This window comes from Terrapene carolina, unplaced genomic scaffold (genome assembly GCF_002925995.2).
Source record: "Terrapene carolina triunguis isolate 2854851 unplaced genomic scaffold, T_m_triunguis-2.0 Scaffold68, whole genome shotgun sequence".
Taxonomy (NCBI): domain Eukaryota; kingdom Metazoa; phylum Chordata; order Testudines; family Emydidae; genus Terrapene; species Terrapene triunguis.
The window spans coordinates 57,378,257-57,400,409 of record NW_020664419.1 but is presented as its reverse complement, the minus strand read 5'-3'; the positions used below and the strand labels follow the sequence as shown (position 1 = coordinate 57,400,409).

Sequence of the window (22,153 nt, the reverse complement as noted above, 5' to 3'; positions counted from 1 at the left end):
AAAAGATGGTGCACTCACAAACTCCATGAATGATCCTCAGGTTCGAAGATGATGCTGGACTCCTCAGTCACTGCAGAGGGGCTGCTGTCTCCTGGCAGGGATCCTCCTCAGGCAGGAATCAGGCTGCATCGGTCCCAGGATTTCCCCTCACCACAAAGGGGTGCAGGACTCAAGGTGTAGGTTATACAACTACACTAACATCCAAACTGTAGTCTCGTAGCCCAGCCTCCAGTCACACACTCCGCAGGCAGCTTCCCCGGACTAGCAGACAGAGTAGAGCTGACCATGTGGTGACTGGTCTCACCTAGGGAGCTGGAGGGCGAACTCAGCCTGGCTGGGGAAATTTCCCAGCAAACGCTACAAATTGGGAATCATCAGTGGGGAAGGAAAAAACCCATCTGAGGGATCTGCTGTCAGCAGGGCCGGTGCAAGGAAGTTTTGCGCCCTAGGCGAAACTTCCACCTTGTGCCCCCCCCCAGCCCTGCAGCAGCTCCCTGCCCCCCCCCCACCCCGAGGCGCCCCCCCATGGCACCCCCCCCCCCCCCGGGGAGCCGTGCGGCAGCTCCCCACCCCAGCTCACCTCTGCTCTGCCTCCTCCCCCAACACGCCGCCCCCACTCTAATTCTCCTCCCCTCCCAGGCTTGCGGCGCCAAACAGCTAATTGGCGCAGCAAGCCTGGGAGACGGGAGAAGTGGAGCGGCGACTGCGCGCTTGGAGAGGGAGCGTAGCAGAGATGAGCTGGGGTGGGGAGCTGCCGCACGGCTCCCGGGCCGGCGGGGTGGGGAGCTGTCACGGTGGGGGGGTGTCTCAGGGCAGGAGGGGAGCTGCAGCAGGTCTCCCCACCCCAGCTCACCTCTGCTATGCCCCCTCCCCGAGCACGCCGCCCCCGCCGGCAATTACAATAATTGCATGGAGCGGCCGCTGCGCTGGGAGAGGGAGTCTGAACCGCACATATCAGCATGCCGCCAGCAGCCCAGCCCAGGAACGCTGTAAAAAAAATTGGGGGCACCGCTTTTTGGCACCCCCAAATCTTGGTGCCCTAGGCAACCGCCTAGTTTGCCTTAATGGTAGCACTGGCCCTGGCTGTCCCTAGAGGCCTGTTCTCAGGGGCAGGGCCGGCTTTAAGCCGATTCACCCGATTCCCCGGAATTGGGCCCCGCACCGAAGAGGGCCCCGCGCCTAAGCGGGGTCTGCTCCGGGGGTCTTCGGCGGCATTGCGGCAGCGGGGGGTCCTTTGGTGCAGCGGAAAACCTGGAGCGGACCCTCAGCTGCCGAAGTGCTGCCGAAGCCCCAGACCGCTGCGGAGTATTCCAATTGGGCCCCGCGGGTCATAAAGCCGGCCCTGCTCAGGGTGAACCCTGCATGCAGGCCTGGGACTCACCAGCTCCCCACACAACCAGTCCTGCCCTTTTCCTGGCTGGCTCCAGACTGACTACAAAATGGCTTCTCCCTCGGAGGGCCTGTCACTCCCTATTGGTTGCTGGGCTGACTCTGAGTCTGCCTTAGCTCCCCCTCCCTACCAGGGACAGTGCGCCTCTCCCTGAGCTGCCAGCAGACAGAGTCCCAGGAATCTATATAATCTCCTTAGGGGTTACATATGGTTTCTCAATGACGGGTCTGTGGACCAGTGTTGGTCTGTGTTAGCCTCCTTGCTGGTCCCTGAGATTTCCCTGACACAGAATATTAATATTTAAAACGTAAACTTTTTTGTACTTGCATTTTAAATCACTGTATTTATTCAATTGTTTCTGATAAAAAAATAAATAAATAACCCAACTGGGTTGACATCAGTTGCCATGGTGCTGATATGCAAAGCACGTTTGGATGCAATTGTTGGAAGGAAGTAGTTTACAGAAAGCGGTAAGCGAAATTTAAGTTCTAGTAAAATTTTTACTTAGCTAAACCAGACAATGTTATTCTCAAAGCAATTAGCTCTGGATCTATTTCTTTAAATTAACAAAAATTCAGAAAAACTGAGATGCGAGTGACTCAGGGTATGTCTACACTACAAACCTAAGTTGACTTATATTAGGTCGACTTACAGCCACCACAGTAATTACTGCAGTGGTGCATGTCCACACTACCCTCCTTGGGTCAGTGGTGTGTGTCCTCACCAGGAGCACTTCCACCAACCTAAGAGAGGCAGTGTGGGGAGTTGAGAGCCCCGTCTTTCAGCTCCGCTGGCAGTTCCCGACCAGAAGCTTGGCTGTCCCACAGGCTCCTGGCAGGCTGCTCCCCCCGACTCCCTGTTCCCCACCAGAAGCATGGGGGAAGCTGCCCTGGGGCTCCTCACCCCCGGGCAGCAGGGTCCAGCTGCCCCAGCCTCTCAGCCCCTCCACCCCACGCTACCTGCTGGGAGCCCGGCAGCCTTGTTAATTTTATTGACAAGATGGCCAATGTAAGGGATCCAGTGTCTACACAGACATTGTGTCATCCTAACTACACCAACTTGGACTATGATATGCAGGAGATTCAGGTAGATGATCATAACAGGCCTCTTGGCGCCAACATCTGAGAATATATGAAAAAGAATTTTTAAAACCCTCCGTAGAGTGAGTTTCAGGGCTGCTAGAATGACTGCTGCTGTCATCTCCAAAGGCTGATATTCCACCAGGTATGTCAAGAAGATAGGGGAATATAAGAGTGATTCACTCCTTTCTAACACTCTATTGATGCTCTCAGTGCCCAGAAGAAACCCACTTCAGCAGTGGCATTCACATAGTGCCATGTGCCCTTTCTGCCTTGGTACTGCCTTATTGCCCTAGGGCAGTGGTTCTCAAACTAGGGCCGCCGCTTGTGCAGGGAAAGCCCCTGGCGGGCCAGCCGGTTTGTTTACCTGCCACGTCCGCAGATCCGGTAAAGCTTGCCATTAAGCAGTTTGCCTCCACCAACATAAGCCTTATGCCTCTGGTGGAGGTGGAGTAATTATGCGGTGTAGTGGGGCACTTACATCAGCAGGAGCAACGCTGTAGTGTAGACACTGGCATAATTAGGTTGACATAAGCTGCCTTATGTTGATCTAACTGTGTAGTGTAGACCAGGCCTCAGAAATTTCAGTCCTGCCATATATCAGATTACTTTGGGACTTCAGACACAGTAGCGTTACCTAGGGAATACTTTGGAATTGATGTCTTGAAATCCATCCACAAGCTGCCTCTGTCCATGTGAAGAATTTAAGGATATTCCTAAAGAAGAGAAAAGAACATTTGGATATGAAATGCTAGACTTTCCTCTGCTTAAATTTATTAGACTAATTATGTTAACATTTTCGCTGTCAATTTTGTCACTCTCTTGAGAGGCTCCTTAGGGAAGATTAACCAAAATTCTGTCACAGCAGTAATTTTCTGCTAAGCAAAAAAGTGATACTCTCCACAGAATTATTGCTGTCTTGCGACATGGCCTAGTGCTTCAAAATAATTGCTGAAGAGTTGTGAAAGATTATTTATTTCAACCAGGAATCAAGAAACCACACCTGAAAAGGGCCCATTTTGCATTAGAATGATTTGGTTGGCAGGTATTAATAAATATTAAACGTTTGTTCATCTATGAGTGTTAGATTTTATTCACTGAGTCATTAAAATATACCATATGTAACCAACTATGTGTTTTAAACTGATTTAAAAAATATTTTTCTCACAGAAGGACCATTATTTGAACAAGAGAGCAAGGATGAGGGGCGCCCCTCCTTGCTTCCAATAGATAAAAATTTGTCCCCCAGCTGGTAGTTCTGCTGCTGCTGCAGTAGGGTGACCAGATGTCTCGATTTTATAGGGACAGTCCTGATTTTGGGGGCTTTTTCTTATATATGCACCTATTATCCCTCACCCCGTCCCAATTTTTTATGCTTGCAACAGACCTATTTTGAACTACAGTCTTGCTTGCCAGCAAGGTTGAACCACAGTATGAAATATATGTTCACAACAATGTGTGTTCAAGAACAAAGTGTGAAGTCAACCCAGTTACAGTTCATTGGTTATATACAATGACAAATATTGTAGTGTAGACAGGACATAAGATGAATAGCAATGTACTGTCTCAGCAAGTAAAGCTAAGGTGTATGTACAGCTAAAGGAAACATTCAGAGAAGTACTTCATCCTAGAAAAATTAAAGGCTGGCCTGGTAATCTGATTGCAAAGGCCGGACCAGCAGTTTGTTTGTTTCATGAAGTTCTAAGTATTAAAGAAGATAAACTCTTGTCCCCTGATTTGTGGATTGTCACAATCACGATCAAGGATATTAGAGCAGCAGATGGCACATCTGTCTTTGAGTTTCTTTGTGCTGACTTCCTGTCTCATAAGAACATCATTAAATTTTGTAGTTACAATGTAATGTATATGTTTGTAAGTGTACTTTGGACTAGCTTTCCAATTGTGAAAGTGTCCAGTCCTCACTAATTCTGAGGCTGAAAGAATCCAGGAATGAAGCTGAATGATTTTGCTCCACAGTGTCTAAAAATCCAAAATGACATTAATAGAACCGTAATAATTTTGCAGAGTAGAAAGTAATGTTAATTTTAAAATAAGATTTTCTCCTCTGAGACTGCCATGTAGGAACTTGAACCAACTCAACTGAATAACTGAAAAATTTGCTTAGAATCATTTCATCACAGCATGGTAGAATTGGTATATTTAGATTCTCATGGGAGACATACACAATTAGAAGCCACTGGAGTTAATTTTTTTTTTTACAATTTCAATTGTTTCTAATTTTTAAACATTATTTTATTTAATTTGTATGTATTACATGTATTTATTACAGCATTTCTAAGGTGTCTAACACTACAGTATATCAGCATCTTTGGCATACTAATTATGCTGAACACCTTCAATTTCCACTGAATTTAACTGAGGGTACTAAGTATCTTACAGGATCAATCCCATTATTAGGAGAAAGCCTCAACAAAGATCTGCTTTATATTGTACCCTTAAAGTGGCACAACTCAGGCTTAGAGGGCTATACACCAGGAGCAAATTCTAGAGCCAAAGGCCACCTTTACCTCTATTAATAATTTCTGAAAACTTCCACAGAACATAGTTGTTGTTTACTTTGACTCAATGAGGAAAGAGATGTACTACCACATAATAATTTTGAGGCAAACCATTTTGGAGAAGCTGCTTTTTCAACCTTCACATTTCCCCTTAGACATTTCAGGCTTTAAAACAGAAAAAAACAGGCTTCCAGGAGACAAGAACAAATCTAAAGCCTCACAAAACCATCCCAGTGAGTGGAACAGACCTATGTCAGTATAGTGAATAACTTTTCCTACAAACACTAATTCTACATATATTTATAACCCTCCCCCCTTTTTTAATATTCACTTTATATTCAGCTGTTAATGTGAAATACATCGTAGATTCTCATGGTACGTATTTATCCACATACTAAAGAAAATCTATTATAAATCAAATTCAGTGTTGCTATATCACAAAGGAACTTTATTTAATAGAAATGGTGAGTTAGGGCTTAACCCTGCCAGGTGCTGAGCAACCCCTGGAGGTTCAACTCTCATTGATGCTACAGACAGGTAGGTTTGCAATGCAGCTGGAGGTGTAATTACCAGATGAGGTATTGAATTAAATATATAATTAGAGAATTAAAGTTAGGTTAAAGAAATATGTGTTGTAATGAAAGGCCCTAACTAGCAAGAAAGACCTTGAAAGTAATGAGTCATAAGGCCAGAAGGAATGAAATTGGGAAGATGTCCGGTTCAAAGAATAACTAATGTAATAAGGGGAAGTTTTAAAAAGAAGGCCTCTTACTGATATAGGGTTGACTGCAGATGGTTTTAAGTAAGACAAAGAGAATTTGTCTTAAAATAAGTCCACATGGCTCTTCCCACCCCACATACCAGTGTTATTTAAAAAATTAGGGCCATCAGGGATGGTCTAGACAGTATTTGGTCCTGTCATGCGGGTAGGGGACTGGACTCGATGACCTCTCGAGGTCCCTTCCAGTCCTAGAATCTATGAATCTATGTGAACCCAGGTGCAAAGGAAAAACTGTTTGTCAGTAAGGAGGGGAAGAGATAGGGAAGAAAGGCTTTAGAGAGAAAGGAGGTTGAAAATCTTATATGGATTCAGAGTCAAAAGAAGGGTGAACTGTCTTAAATTGTTTTTTAGCTGAAGTCAGTGACTGGCAATGGCTTTGCTTGTTTGTTCAAGGGTATAAAAAAGTAAACTTTTAAAGGGTTCATTGCTAATACCTGCCTGACCATGTTGGAGCGGACTGATATGGATCTAAGCATCCCTTGGTTAAACCAGTGGGTTTAGCCCATTTGTAAATATCTTGATCAAATGCTTATAAATGTTTTGTTACCGTTTGGGTGTAGTAGCCTGCCTATTAGTTAGGCTTTGGGGGGCAGTCTTAGCGCACTTGTATAAACACCATTTGGCTCTGGATTTAATAAAGGATTTTAGGGTTAAATTAGTGTGGAGGAAATACCCCGCCCGGCTAAACGGGAACCGCCAACGTGCGGTCGGGCGCTGTCCGCAGCCACGGAGGCAAGAACTAATATTCGCAGCGACGGGAGCAAGTTGCAACATGTGTCTTGTTTTCCTTCGGGGCGCACGCGGGCTGCCCGGGCGCTGACGTCCCAGACCCGCCTGTCCCACCAGGAGCTCCCCGCGCTGCTCGCTCTGCCTTAATCCCCGGCAGGCGCGCTGCGCAGGGAGGGGCGGGAGCCAGGCTGCCCCGCGATCGATGCTCTCGGCGGTTCTGTGGCTGGCTCGGTGTCTCGGAGTTTGATTGTCTCACCCGGAAGCCCGCGGGGCGAACGTCGGTTGCTTTGCTGCAGCCACAGTCGGACGGACGGAGGCGCCCGGCCTGGTGACGGTGGCGATGGAGGCGGCGGCGGCGGAGGATCCGCGGTACCCCCGGTCCTCCATCGAGGATGACTTCAACTACGGCAGCAACGTGGCCTCGGCCAGTGTCCACATCCGCATGGGTGAGACCCGGACTCGGGCCGGAGCCCCCCGTTAGCGTGTGGGGCTCCCCCTGCGGGGCCTGCCGGGGCCCCCTTTAGCTTGGACTCCCCCCTCCCCTCCCCTCCCCCGCGGGGCCTTTACCCCTCGGTGCCCCGGTAGCCAAGGCGGTGACACTCTGGGTTCGCTGCCCCACAAACCCCCGGCTGCTGCTTTCGCTCTCAGCTGGGGCAGACCGGTCCTAGTCTGCTTGGCTTTGCCAGTGTTTCACTTTCTGTTTTTTCCTGCGTACACTCTGAGTGCTGCAATCCGAGGGGCAGGCAGTGTAACCCAGCTCCCTTCAGTAGGTCTGAAAACACCGGGTGGCTATTTTTTCTCCTAGTACCCAATCTAGGGTAATTCACCAAGCACTTACCCAGGATGAGTACAGTCCAGGGGAAGGTCAACTTGTTTTATTATAAAAGTGGATTCAAAGATAATTCTAAGATTCATGTAAGAGGAATTTCCTGCTATCCCATCTGCTTAATCGATCACTTGATGGTTATAGCTTTAATTTATATGTTACTCTCTTAACTTTCTGAATATAATTTATGCAGAATCAGCAGAAAGTCAGTGCACCACTTACAACCAGTTTAAGCAGGACACAGGCCTTGCACTGGCATTCTGCACAAGGGTGAATTTCACCCTCCTTACTTGAGGTACTGTCTCTTATCAGAACGCAGGAAAGAGTTGTGAACTCTTCTATTCAGATTTGACTTTTTTTTCTCACTGGGTGATTTAGTCTCTAGTATTCAGTTTGAACTTCAAGCATTGTTATGGAGGAAACATAAATGTCAAATTTGGCTTCTAGAACTAGAATAACTTTTAAAAAGTTAGTCAGGGAGACTGGAGGTTTTGAATGAAGGGAAAATAGCTACTATAGGTGTAGAAAAACAGATATTTTTTCTTGATCTTAAGAATTCAGATGGTGACAAGGTGAAGAGACTTTTTTTGCTCTAAATGTGTGGGTCTGTGTTTATAAACATATTCAATACACTTAAATCATTTGGGACCGTGTCTCTGCCAATACAGGATTTTTCAGCGGTCTTTTTTATGTAATATCCCAAGTAAGGGTCTTTTACCATCTTGGGAGACTGTTTTATGATCTAATAGCCTAAATTTTCTTCCTTTCATCCCGTTGCACCTAGTTATATCTCCACATACTGTGCAGGTGCATTAGAGCTGTATGGTGAAAGGACTGTTACTGCTTTGTTCTGTGACATGTTTTTATGCAGTTCAATAATTATGTCAGTTTCTGTTGCTTCCATGTCACATTGCAAACTCAGATTGAATTTGCTGTCAGCAATGAGTATTCAAAGGTGACGTCATTTTTGTTTCTTTATCCCAGCTTTTCTACGAAAAGTCTACAGTATTCTTTCAATTCAAGTTCTTTTGACCACAGTGACGTCTGCAATTTTTCTCTACTCTACTCCAGTTCAGACGTTTGTGCATGAAAGGTAAAGTTCTTAAATGAAATGGGAAATCTTTTCAAAAAGTAAAATGTAGCTAGTGCAATGGTCACTTTGGAATTTGTGGGAGGGAAGGGAGAGAGGATATTTAATTATATTAATATTTTTACATCTCCCAGATATATTCTGAGTAAAACACCTTCTTTGTCTTTGGTTCTATAATTCTCTTTAATTGTATTTCTCTCTAGAAATCTTAGAATTTGACTAGATCTTGTTTACTTTCTTCCCATATTTCTCTTTCCTATCTTTTTACATATCCTGATCCTCTCTCTGCTGAGATACATGCCTTAATCATTTCACATCTCACCTAATGCCGTTTTCTTTCTTATGGTCTTCCTAAATCCCTGCTTTTTGACTCAGTGTTTGGATGCTCTATAGTCAAACTGTCACTTTCGTGTCCCAGGAAGCTGGACCATATCTCGCCCCATCCTCAATCACCGTTTCTGGCTTCCTGGCCATTGCTGACTCACTGAGAATTACCCTGAAATTCTTCACATACCTGATTCTTTCTGCCTCAGAAATTGTATCCACTGCACTTCAATGTTCCTTACTGTTTCTACTAGTGTCCCTTCACCACAACTGATCCTATTTGAGTTGTTTTTCCATCTGTATGATTCTATCTAGAACTTTCCCTCTCAGGCACTGTGCCACATACGCTCTTGTAATTTTGCCTTAACTTTTCTTTTCTCTCCAATTTCAATAAAACAGCATCACAAAATGCTATATAATGGATACCGTATAAAATATCAGAGGGGTAGCCGTGTTAGTCTGAATCTGTAAAAAGCAACAGAGGGTCCTGTGGCACCTTTAAGACTAACAGAAGTATTGGAGCATAAGCTTTCATGAGTGAATGCCCACTTCATCAGACAGGAAGAACTACTCCACATGGACTCCTCCTGAGGGTCGAAATGACAGTCTGGACCTATACATAAAATGCTTCCGCCAACGTGCACAGGCAGAAATTGTGGAAAAACAACATCGCTTGCCTCATAACCTAAGTCGTGCAGAACGCAATGCCATCCACAGCCTCAGAAACCACCCTGACATTAGCATCAAAGAGGCTGATAAAGGAGGTGCTGTTGTCATCATGAACAGGTCTGACTACCAGAAGGAGGCTGCCAGACAACTCTCCAATACCAAATTCTACAGGCCACTTTCCTCAGATTCCACTGAGGAATACACTAAGAAACTGCACCATCTACTCAGGACACTCCCTACACTAACCCAGGAACAAATCAACATACCCTTAGAGCCCCGACCGGGGTTATTCTATCTACTACCCAAGATCCACAAACCTGGAAATCCTGGACGCCCCATCATCTCGGGCATTGGCACTCTCACTGAAGGACTGTCTGGATACGTGGACTCCCTACTCAGACCCTACGCCACCAGCACTCCCAGCTATCTCCGTGACACCACTGATTTCCTGAGAAGTCTGATGAAGTGGGCATTCACCCACGAAAGCTTATGCTCCAATACTTCTGTTAGTCTTAAAGGTGCCACAGGACCCTCTGTTGCGTATAAAATATTTACTTGATTATATTTATAGACCATGTCTACACTACAGCTTAGGTCGGTATAACTTCTGTTGTTCAGGGGTGTGAATAAGCAACACACTCCTGAGCGACATAAGTTATACTGACCTAAGCGCAGGTGTAGACAGTGTTGTGTCGGCAGGAGAGCTCTCCTTCATCAGCTTAGAGCATCTGCACTAGCAGCGCTACAGTGCTGTAAGCTCTGTAGTGTAGACATGGCCATAGTTGGAAACCCCCCATCTAATTCAGAAACTTCTTATGTTTTGCTTGGGGAACTACTTTATCCATTTCATTTCAGCAGCAAATTACTAGTTAATGTTTATGTTGAATTCTGTGTGATTAGAGCATAAAATTACTCGTATGTGTTTGCAGAATCAGAGCCCACGTGTACAAGTATTATGGATTTTTTTATTTACAGTTAAAAATATCTTCTTACATTTTGCATATGTAATAGGCTTATTTTTTCCCGTCCAAAGACAAGCATAATAGATCACTGTTTTAGATCCAGCTAATAGATCTCTGAACAGCCTGTATCTTTTGGTATAAGGAACTCTCACACCCCTCAATTTAGTGTTACTGTAAACATATGGTGTAAGTATTAGCTTCTTAAGAAAACCTGAGAAGTAGTGTTACTACTTTTATTTAACTCTGACTTTCCTGTGTCAAACTTTACAGCCCTGCTTTGCTTTTGGTATCTGTGCTTGGATCTTTGGTTATGATTTTAGCACTAACCCTGTATAGACATCAGCATCCTGTTAATTTATACCTACTCTTTGGATTTGTAAGTATCCTTATAACTTCATTCTTTACAAGAGTAATGTTTAATGAAAATGTTATTTGCAAACAGCTTTTTAAAACAAACCAGTGGTTGCTAATTTATTTCATTGTACCTTTTTGCAAAGTATAGTATAAAATTCTTAGTCGGTTTGAATTTTTGTATGCTTCGGCCACACCTTGTTCCCTGATATCCTCCACTCAGTCTTCTGCAAGCTTCCTTATGGAAAGAATACATTGTCTTGGGGCTTTAAACAGGCCTCAGCAAAGTTTTCTTTTCTTTTTTTTTTTTGTCTTCTTTCTTTTTTAATATCCCCCTTGACTTTAAGGCCTTTTTTTGTCTATAAGATGCTGAATAGGAAACATAGGACTCAAGGAAATTTCTGTGTTACCATACGTACTAAACGGTTAAATAGTTGATAACTGAGATCAAGTACAGTTGCTGACAGGGACCAGTAGGGGCTTCTACTGTAGAAGATTAAAATCTATTTTCTCCTTCTTGGTGTTAAGAGTTTTGAGCATCTTTCCAATCCAAAGAGCATATGAATGAGCTAATCTCAAATTTTGATCCCATACATGATAGTATATAACTACCAGTCAGCCCATATGTAGAATTTTGTAGTTATCACAGTCACCCTCCGACAGCCTAAGGAATTCTTGTCCCAAGTAATGGGACAGTTCAGTCTGCCAAAAAGAGGCGCGTTGGTTGCACCACTAGCATTCCTCTGGCTTTGACATCTTGGAAGAAGTGGTGTAAATTGTATTCTTCAAATTTGAAGATAGCTACCAGGTTCTCCTGTCTTATAAGATACAAAGATGTTTTCTCCAAAAACAATGCAGGGGGTCAGTTATCTTAATTAGAATGTAGATTTATATTTGTCTGTTTCTGAACTTGTGATGCAGAAAACTTTCAGGGTTTATTCCAGTTGTTTAAAATAATTTTTGTCAAAGTTGCATCCAAGTACAGTATGGAATGTTGCATTCCAATAGTTTTCCTCAACAGTTTAAACATTACACACTGCAGAAAGGATAGGACAAAACTGTAAGTTTGGGACATAATAGGTTTAAAGAAAGTGAGGGCTCAGAACAGGTACTCCCAAGGAAATTCTGTGCCAAAAAATTAAAAATTATGCACGCAATATTTTAAAAATCTGCAAATTTTATTTGTCAGTAAATAAATGTGGCTCCAGCATGGCAGTGGGGAGCACAGGTCACTGGCTGCACTGAGGTGGGAATCACCCCGAAGCCCCCACCTCCTCCAGTACAGGGACTCGGCAGTGAGGCTGCACCCGACCCTGATGCAGTGGTAAGGGCTGGGCCGGCCCCAGAAATACCAGGTGTGGGTAGGCAGGCTCAGCCCAGCAGGATCCAAGTGTGGAGGGCCTTAGTGGGGGCGGGATCCAGGTGTGGGGTGAGAGGTTTCTGTGCGCGGCAATCTGGGTGCGGGTGGCTCACTGGCAGATCTGGATGCACAGGGGCTCGTTGGGGGGGGGGTTCCAGGTGCAGGGGCAATGGGATTCTGCAGGGAATCCAGGTGAACGTGGTTGGGGCTCAGCGGGGGGAGGGGGAGCCTGGGTATGGGGAGATGGGGTTTGGTGGGGGGGTCTGGGTGCTGAGGGAGTGGGGCTGGGTGGGGGTCCAAGTGCAGCTGGTTGGGGCTCAGTGGGGTGGGGATCTGGTGGGGGGGCTCATCAGGGAGTCCAGGTGTAGGGGGCTGGGGCTTGTCAAGGTGAGGGCTCAATGGGCCTGCTTAACAGGGGAGCCCCAGTTGCTGCCGAGAGGATGCCGCATGCTGGGCTCCTGCTTCCCTGCGCGATTCCCCTATCCCCTTTTCTTCCCCATCTCCTCCTCCCCCACTGCTACTCCTCCATCCTCCTCCCCCTGCCCTGTTCCACCCCTCCTTCCTTCCACACTGCCTCTTCCCCTCCCCCCCATCTCCTTCCCTCATTTCCCCCACCCCGCACTTACCCAGCCCCACTGTGGACACTCACTGTTGCATAGAAAACAGGAAGGCTCCCAGCACATAGGAGAGCATAGAATCATAGAATCATAGAATATCAGGGTTGGAAGGGACCTCAAGAGGTCATCTAGTCCAACTCCCTGCTCAAAGCAGGACCAATTCCCAACTAAATCATCCCAGCCAGGGCTTTGTCAAGCCGGCCCTTAAAAACCTCCAAGGAAGGAGACTCCACCACCTCCCTAGGTAACGCATTCCAGTGCTTCACCACCCTCCTAGTGAAATAGTGTTTCCTAATATCCAACCTGGACCTCCCCCACTGCAACTTGAGACCATTGCTCCTTGTTCTGTCATCTGCCACCACTGAGAACAGCCGAGCTCCATCCTCTTTGGAACCCCCCTTCAGGTAGTTGAAGGCTGCTATCAAATCCCCCCTCATTCTTCTCTTCTGGAGACTAAACAATCCCAGTTCCCTCAGCCTCTCCTCATAAGTCATGTGCTCCAGACCCCTAATCATTTTTGTTGCCCTCCGCTGGACTCTTTCCAATTTTTCCACATCCTTCTTGTAGTGTGGGGCCCAAAACTGGACACAGTATTCCAGATGAGGCCTCACCAATGTCGAATAAAGGGAAACGATCACGTTCCTCGATCTGCTGGCAATGCCCCTACTTATACAGCCCACAATGCCGTTAGCCTTCTTGGCAACAAGAGCACACTGTTGACTCATATCCAGCTTCTCGTCCACTGTGACCCCTAGGTCCTTTTCTGCAGAACTGCTACCTAGCCATTCGGTCCCTAGTCTGTAGCAGTGCATGGGATTCTTCCGTCCTAAGTGCAGGACTCTGCACTTATCCTTGTTGAACCTCATCAGGTTTTTTTTGGCCCAATCCTCTAATTTGTCTAGGTCCCTCTGTATCCTATACCTACCCTCTAGTGTATCTACCACGCCTCCTAGTTTAGTGTCATCTGCAAACTTGCTGAGAGTGCAGTCCACACCATCCTCCAGATCATTAATAAAGATATTAAACAAAACCGGCCCCAGGACCGACCCTTGGGGCACTCCGCTTGAAACCGGCTGCCAACTAGACATGGAGCCATTGATCACTACCCGTTGAGCCCGACGATCTAGCCAGCTTTCTATCCACCTTACAGTCCATTCATCCAGCCCATACTTCTTTAACTTGGCAGCAAGAATACTGTGGGAGACCGTATCAAAAGCTTTGCTAAAGTCAAGGAATAACACATCCACTGCTTTCCCCTCATCCACAGAGCCAGTTATCTCATCATAGAAGGCAATTAGGTTAGTCAGGCACGACTTCCCCTTGGTGAATCCATGCTGACTGTTCCTGATCACTTTCCTCTCCTCTAACTGTTTCATAATTGATTCCTTGAGGACCTGTTCCATGATTTTTCCAGGGACTGAGGTGAGGCTGACTGGCCTGTAGTTCCCCAGATCCTCCTCCTTCCCTTTTTTAAAGATGGGCACTACATTAGCCTTTTTCCAGTCATCCGGGACCTCCCCCGATCGCCATGAGTTTTCAAAAATAATGGCTAATGGCTCTGCAATCTCATCCGCCAACTCCTTTAGCACCCTCGGATGCAGCGCATCTGGCCCCATGGACTTGTGCACGTCCAGTTTTTCTAAATAGTCCCGAACCACTTCTTTCTCCACATAGGGCTGGTCACCTTCTCCCCATATTGTGCTGCCCAGTGCAGCAGTCTGGGAGCTGACCTTGTTCGTGAAGACAGAGGCAAAAAAAGCATTGAGTACATTAGCTTTTTCCACATCCTCGGTCACTAGGTTGCCTCCCTCATTCAGTAAGGGGCCCACACTTTCCTTGACTTTCTTCTTGTTGCTAACATACCTGAAGAAACCCTTCTTGTTACTCTTAACATCTCTTGCTAGCTGCAACTCCAAGTGTGATTTGGCCTTCCTGATTTCATTCCTGCATGCCTGAGCAATAGTTTTATACTCCTCCCTGGTCATTTGTCCAATCTTCCACTTCTTGTAAGCTTCTTTTTTGCATTTAAGATCAGCAAGGATTTCACTGTTTAGCCAAGCTGGTCGCCTGCCATATTTACTATTCTTTCTACACATCGGGATGGTTTGTTCCTGCAACCGCAATAAGGATTCTTTAAAATACAGCCAGCTCTCCTGGACCCCTTTGCCCTTCATGTTATTCTCCCAGGGGATCCTGCCCATTTGTTCTCTGAGGGAGTCAAAGTCTGCTTTTCTGAAGTCCAGGTTCCGTATTCTGCTGCTCTCCTTTCTTCCTTGTGTCAGGATCCTGAACTCGACCATCTCATGGTCACTGCCTCCCAGGTTCCCAGCCACTTTTGCTTCCCCTACTAATTCTTCCCTGTTTGTGAGCAGCAGGTCAAGAAAAGCTCTGCCCCTAGTTGGTTCCTCCAGCACTTGCACCAGGAAATTGTCCCCTACAGTTTCCAAAAACTTCCTGGATTGTCTGTGCACCGCTGTATTGCTCTCCCAGCAGATATCAGGGTGATTAAAGTCTCCCATGAGAACCAGGGCCTGCGATCTAGCAACTTCTGCTAGTTGCCAGAAGAAAGCCTCATCCCCCTGGTCTGGTGGTCTATAGCAGACTCCAACCACGACATCACCCTTGTTGTTCACACTTGTCAACTTTATCCAGAGACTCTCAGGTTTTTCTGCAGTTTCATACCGGAGCTCTGAACAGTCATACTCCTCTCTTACATACAACGCAACTCCCCCACCTTTTCTGCCCTGCCTGTCCTTCCTGAACAGTTTATATCCATCCATGACAGTACTCCAGTCATGTGAGTTATCCCACCAAGTCTCTGTTATTCCAATCGCATCATAGTTCCCTGACTGTGCCAGGACTTCCAGTTCTCCCTGCTTGTTTCCCATGCTTCTTGCATTTGTGTATAGGCACTTAAGATAACTCATCGATCGTCCCTCTTTCTCAGCATGAGACAGGAGTCCTCCCCTCTTGCGCTCTCTTGCTTGTGCTTCCTCCCAGGATCCCATTTCCCCACTTACCTCAGGGCTTTGGTCTCCTTCCCCCGGTGAACCTAGTTTAAAGCCCTCCTCACTAGGTTAGCCAGCCTGCTGGCGAAGATGCTCTTCCCTCTCTTCGTTAGGTGGAGCCCGTCTCTGCCTAGCACTCCTCCTTCTTGGAACACCATCCCATGGTCGAAGAATCCAAAGCCTTCTCTCCGACACCACCTGCGTAGCCATTCATTGACTTCCACGATTCGACGGTCTCTACCCAGGCCTTTTCCTTGCACAGGGAGGATGGACGAGAACACCACTTGCGCCTCAAACTCCTTTATCCTTCTTCCCAAAGCCACGTAGTCTGCAGTGATCCGCTCAAGGTCATTCTTGGCAGTATCATTGGTGCCCACGTGGAGAAGCAGGAAGGGGTAGCGATCCGAGGGCTTGATGAGTCTCGGCAGTCTCTCCGTCACATCGTGTATCCTAGCTCCTGGCAAGCAGCAGACCTCTTGGTTTTCCCAGTCGGGGCGGCAGATAGATGACTCAGTCCCCCTGAGGAGGGAGTTCCCGACCACCACCACCCTCCTCCTCCTCTTGGGAGTGGTGGTCGTGGAACCCCCATCCCTAGGACAGTGCATCTTTTGCCTTCCAATCGGTGGAGTCTCCTTCTGCTCCCTTCCCTCAGATGGGTCATCTAGTCCAGTCTCCACATTAGTACCTGTGGAGAGAACATGGAAACGATTGCTCACCTGTATCTCCATTGCTGGTGCATGGACGCTCCTCTTTCTCCTTCTGGAGGTCACATGCTGCCAAACCTCTTCACAATCCTTCTGTCCCTGCTGCGCCTGCTCTGAATCTTCAGAACATTGTGGCCGTAGAAGCATCTCCTGACGTCTGTCCAGGAAATCTTCATTTTCCCTTATGCAACGCAGTGTTGATACTCGTTTCTCCAGCCCTCGAACCTTCTCTTCCAATATGGAGACCAGCTTGCACTTTGTACAGACAAAGTCGCTTGTGTCCTGTGGAAGAAAGACAAACATGGCACAACCTGTGCAGGTTACAACAGCTGATCGCTCACCTTCCATATCCCTGTCCTCTTAAGAGCTTCCTCGGCTGTTGCAGGAACTACTCAGAGAAACCTGCAGATGAAAGCCTCAGTGAGCTCTCTCCAGGCGAACTCCCAGGCAAACTCCCTCTGTTAGCCTCTGCTGTTCGCCGCTCAGCTGGTTCGCTGCATGACTGGCACTAGGACCCAGGAGGCAGCATTCAGCTGCAGAATCATTGGAGCCCAGGCACAGCCTCCTTCAGCTGGACAGCTCTGCGCTTGCAGAAATTGGGGGTGGGGGGAGTGCCCCCCATACCTCACCTCTGTTTGGGGGGAGCAATGCCCCCCCAAAACTGCGCCCATGGTCATCCCTACACCCCCGCCCTTGGCTTCCCTTTGCTTCCCTGTCATTTTCTGCAGGGACGCAAAGGAATTGCGGGGGGGGGGGCATTTTCTGCAGGCATGCAGTACCACAGAATTCTCCCAAGAGTAAACAGGATAAAAACAGCCAAGGTACTGTTCTGAAAACTTTTTTTTCCCCCTCATGTTTCTTTAATGAATATTAAAACGAAGGAAAATTCCAAGTTTTGTTTCAGTCTTGTGCCAATACAACAGTAGTGGATTTGATTTCAAGCTAATTGGTCAAGGGAAAGAAGTTAAGGACACAAGTACATACTTCCACCTCATAGTCCTAAAATTCCCCCTAAGAAAGTATTTTAATACTGAAAAATATACAGACAGAGAAACTGAAAACAGTTCGGTTATAATAACAGTTCTGATAAACCTACCTACCTTTTTATTGTTATTTAAGGGAAATTTGTTAGGCACATTACTTAAAATTGTCATGTAGCATAAATGGAGAAAGGAAGGAGATACATGTAATTTTTATTTTACAGCCTAACAATTATGCTCTCTCCTGGATAGCAAGACATACTGTATTTTCCATTTTTTGTCTTACTGAGAGTTTTATTTTTTAAAACTGAAAGTTTTTTAACAAACTAACATGTTTCTATAGCACACGGTACATTCTGCATATAGTAAAAGATTATGTAGCAAAATACTTAAACTACAAACTGGCGAATGTGTACAGTGTTTTCATATGACTATCTTTAGTTTATGCTTTTTTTTTTTTTCTATTTCTTCTCATAGACCCTTTTGGAAGCGTTGACTGTTGCTATTACAGGTAAACGTTAGTCATTCTAATACTGCCTGTTGATTTCAGACAGAAATAGGGAAAGGAATCGGACACGTTGCACCCATTGCTGATTAAAACTGCCAAATGTGGCCTGGCTGGTGACGGAGCTCTTATTTTGGATTTGCACACGATTTCAACATGTGTAGCAAAGTCACGGGAGCAGAGGGAGGAAATCAGATTGTCATCCTTTCTTCCTGTTAAACAGAAAAAATAGAAGTTCTACATTTGCTTTGTATCCCTATGACTTGACTGTTAAAGAGTAGGAGAAAAGATGCCACTTTCCCATTGCAGGAATGGGATTAGTACTCTCTCTTCCCTCTCTGCTCTTGGATCGGGCTTTCCTTGCACAAGTCTGACAGTGTTTTTTAGCACAGGTACAAAAGATTTGACGTGCCCATTTAAGAAAGCTAACCCTATACCAGAAATGTTAAGAACCAGCAAACGTAGAAGCATATGTTACACGCTTATTGTACGTATGAGTCTCAAGATTGTTAGGTCAAATCTAACCAGCTCTCACATTGACAGTCTATAAATATAAAAAACTCATCATGATGTTTAAGCATTTATTAAATCAAAAATCTTGTTCTATTATATGCATAGTGTACTATTTTTTAAATGATAATTTACTTTTTTCTGTTTACAGTGACTTTCTATGATGTATCAGTTGTCTTACAAGCTTTTATTCTGACTACTGCTGTGTTTCTTGGGCTGACTGTGTATACTTTGCAGTCCAAGAGAGACTTCAGCAAATTTGGAGCAGGGTAGGTTCCCTTATCAGACTATTTTAAAAGCACAAGTATTACAGATACAGGAATAAAAGTCAGGCCTACAGAAAGCTGAGTTGTGTAATTGATTTAAGGGAATCTTATGGGTGTTCTGAGTTTTAATTTTTGTTTTTATATCGGCCCCTCCTTTGGCAAATAGTTCATTTTGCAGTTTTGTTATTTATGTTAACAATTTTAAAACTATAATATTAGTATTACACTAGCAAACTATTTATTTGTATTTTTCACTGAAATATCAGGGAACTTTCAAATAGCAAATCATTAACAGCAGTTTTCATTGCTACCTGCAACAGAGAGATTTAATGTTAGGGTTGGCATCTTAGAGGTGGGTGGGTGTGAGGGGGTGTTTGTGTGTATTCACATATATATGTGAATAAATGTTAGACTATTCAAGGTATTTTTCTGTGGGATGGAAAAATTTGAAGAAAATTTTGAAATAATAGTAATATAACTAACACACAAATGTCTTTTTTTTCTCCAGGCTGTTTGCTTGCTTGTGGATTTTCATCCTCTCCAGTCTCCTGAGGGTAAGATATATTGTGTTCAGGGCTAGAAGTGATTGTTTGACATAATTAGTAACTAAAACAAAATACTTAGCACCTAATTATATATATATTTTTAAAAGAGTACAATTGTTAGAATAGGACATGCTTGAGAACTCAGAGAGTAAAATCTATACAAATCTTGGAATAGAATTATCAAAAGCGCCAAAGTGACTTAGGATCATCAGTCTGATTTTCAATACACTTTGACTTTCAATAAGACCTGGGCTCCTAAGCCACTTGGGTGCTGTTGATAATTTTATCCTTGATCTATAATAAGCCAATGTATCATGTATGTGTCTCCAATTGGCTAACTCTAAGGGGAATTGACTACAAGTTAATGTAGTGAGGAATTATCTGTAATTAAACTTAAAATGTACTGCTCAGTCACCATTTTGTAGAAATCTTTCATTTATATTGTAAGATTAAAAGCGGTGGGTATTTGCTGATGCAATCTATGAACGTTATTGGCACAGGTTATGTTGTAACCTTTTGACCACATTTTTCAAATTGATTTCAGTAGGATGCTGTTTTTGGCACTGTAAAATTGGGAGTATGTTTGATTGGGAAAGAACTTAATCAAACTAGATTTCTGGGTTGACTGGATGCAGGCAGGATGGCCACTTTTTTTTCTTTTTTCTTCATTGTCCTTCACTATTACTGTCCTGAAAGTACAGCTTCCTCTGAGGCATTGCTTCTAATGACACAAATTTGGAATGATAGGGATAGACCAGCTGTTCTCAAACTGGAGGTCGGGACCCCAAAGTGGGTTGGGATCCCATTTTAACGGGGTCACCAGGGCCAGCATTAGACTTGCTGGGACCCAGGGCAGAAGCCCGAACTCCACCCCCACCCAGGGTGGCGGGGCTCGGTCTCCGCCCTCCTCCTGGGGTCATGTAGTAACTTTGTTGTCAGAAGGGGGTTGTGGTGCAATGGAAGGTTGAGAACCCCTGGGACAGACAACACTGAACATGTATTTTCTGCAAAAAAGTGCAGGCTGTATGCTAGAGCCAGCTTACCAAAAACAGACAAATTCCTACCAGGCCTTCAATTTGTCATTGTCTTACTCCTTGAGTTTGGAATACTGCAAAAGCAGTGTGCTTAGCCCCTGGCAGGACTTTGCGTCACCCAGTAGCAACCCCCCCAGCTCATTTAGGCCCTTATCCTGCAAATACTTATGCACATGCTTAACTTCACTACCGTGAGTAGTCTTACTGAATCAGTAGTATATGTGTAAATATACTGAGTTTTGAAGTAAATCATATCTAATTCACATCTCCCAGAAGAATGGCGACACTGACCTAAGACCTCAAGGGTGGGGGTGTTAATTTGAGTGGGGAAAACAAAAGTTTGGAATTTCCTCTTCTACTACTGGCTTTTAGCAATATGTATATTCCTGTACTAGGGCAAAATATTTACAATTGTCTAGTTGTAATTTTGTTTTAATACTAAAGTGCCTTTGTATAAGAAATTTGAACTTACAAATGTTTTCCCTTCTCACGTTATCGTTTGGTTATAGCTGTTTTTCTATAGTGAGACAATAGAGCTGTTGTTTGCTGCTGCGGGAGCGCTGCTGTTCTGCGGATTTATCATCTATGACACTCATTTGCTGATGCACAGACTGTCCCCTGAAGAGTATATATTGGCTGCCATTAATCTCTACTTAGATATCATCAATCTGTTCTTGCACCTGCTGCGCCTACTAGAAGCATTAAATAAAAAATAATTGTAGGCGATCTGTAGTGAAACTCCTCCTCAAATAGTTAAATTTGGTTTATAGAGGGTTGTGTCTAAATAGGGTTGGTTTTGATTATATACAAACTGCAGTATATTTTGAGACTGAATCTTCCTGTTTTTCCATTCCATGGTTACTGAATCTTTTTCTTAGAGATGAAAGGGTTTTATGTAACTGATGAGTTTCTGCTCAAAATATATATTTTACTTTAATTGCACGCTGCAGCCATTTCAGTTACTTTTGTAAAGGCTTTATTTGTGACCAAGGTAGCTTTTGATGAAAATGCTTGTCAACTTCTGATAGCCCTAACATGAACAGTCAGAAAATCCCATCGTTTTATTTCTGCTATCCTATAATTGTTGTGGATGGTTCCTTTGGAATCATAAGTCTGTCTGGATAGTATAAAATCAAGTCTCTTCATTTTGTTAGTGTATAGTGATATTTTACATAAGCTAAAATTTTGTCATTCTAAAAATGTATATTAGTGGGCTCTTGATTTGAAAGACTTGGAATTATTAACTAGTAAAACGTAACTACACTTCCTTTAAAATATTTTAATCTACTCTGGTTTAGAGCTATGAGATTATTTTATTACCAAGGTCAAGTATAAACAGAACAATATAGAGAGTTAGGCAATAAATAATTGAGCAATCTATCTTTCAGCTGTTGATTAACATAAATATCATTGAAAGATGGAATGTGGTTTTGCGCGTATAAAAATGTTGACTCAGCATTGAATTATAAATGTTTCCATGCATTAAGATTGGAAAATCGTAATCCTAAAATCTGTTCATCTAGCTGTATGAATTGGAGAGCTCCAAAAATCACATAGCTGAGAGAACTAAAAATGTCAACCATTGCTTAGCAGCAGTACTTGTAACTTGGGAGACCTGGGTACTGGTGTGAATGTGGGTTCTCTTTTCCAGGCTGGTGAAATTTTGGAATGCCAGTAAGGGGAGGCAAAGTGAAAGTTGTTTTTAGCAATAAAGAACTGGGATAGTTTAAGACCAGGTATGCATTTGGCTTGCTGAGATGTTGGCCAATGAATGTTCTACCTGCCCTTATATTTGAGCTGTATTAAGAAATATAATAAAATTTTAAATGTTCAGTAACAAGGTCAGATGTCTCAGTCTTTGGGGTTACTTTTACATTGTGTGTGTTTACTGTTTATTTTATCTA

General features: G+C 44.5%; 1 protein-coding gene across 1 annotated transcript; it reads left to right on the top strand.

The window, feature by feature from the left end:
• Positions 1-6,715: 6,715 nt before the first annotated feature.
• TMBIM4 (transmembrane BAX inhibitor motif containing 4) lies at positions 6,716-22,015 on the top strand. Its single transcript, XM_024208051.3, has 7 exons — positions 6,716-6,944; positions 8,309-8,417; positions 10,640-10,745; positions 17,867-17,900; positions 18,556-18,673; positions 19,179-19,224; positions 20,759-22,015. The coding sequence occupies exons 1-7, from the start codon at positions 6,839-6,841 to the stop codon at positions 20,963-20,965; spliced, it is 726 nt and encodes a 241-aa protein (XP_024063819.1). The 5' UTR covers positions 6,716-6,838; the 3' UTR covers positions 20,966-22,015.
• The last annotated feature ends 138 nt before the right edge of the window (positions 22,016-22,153 follow it).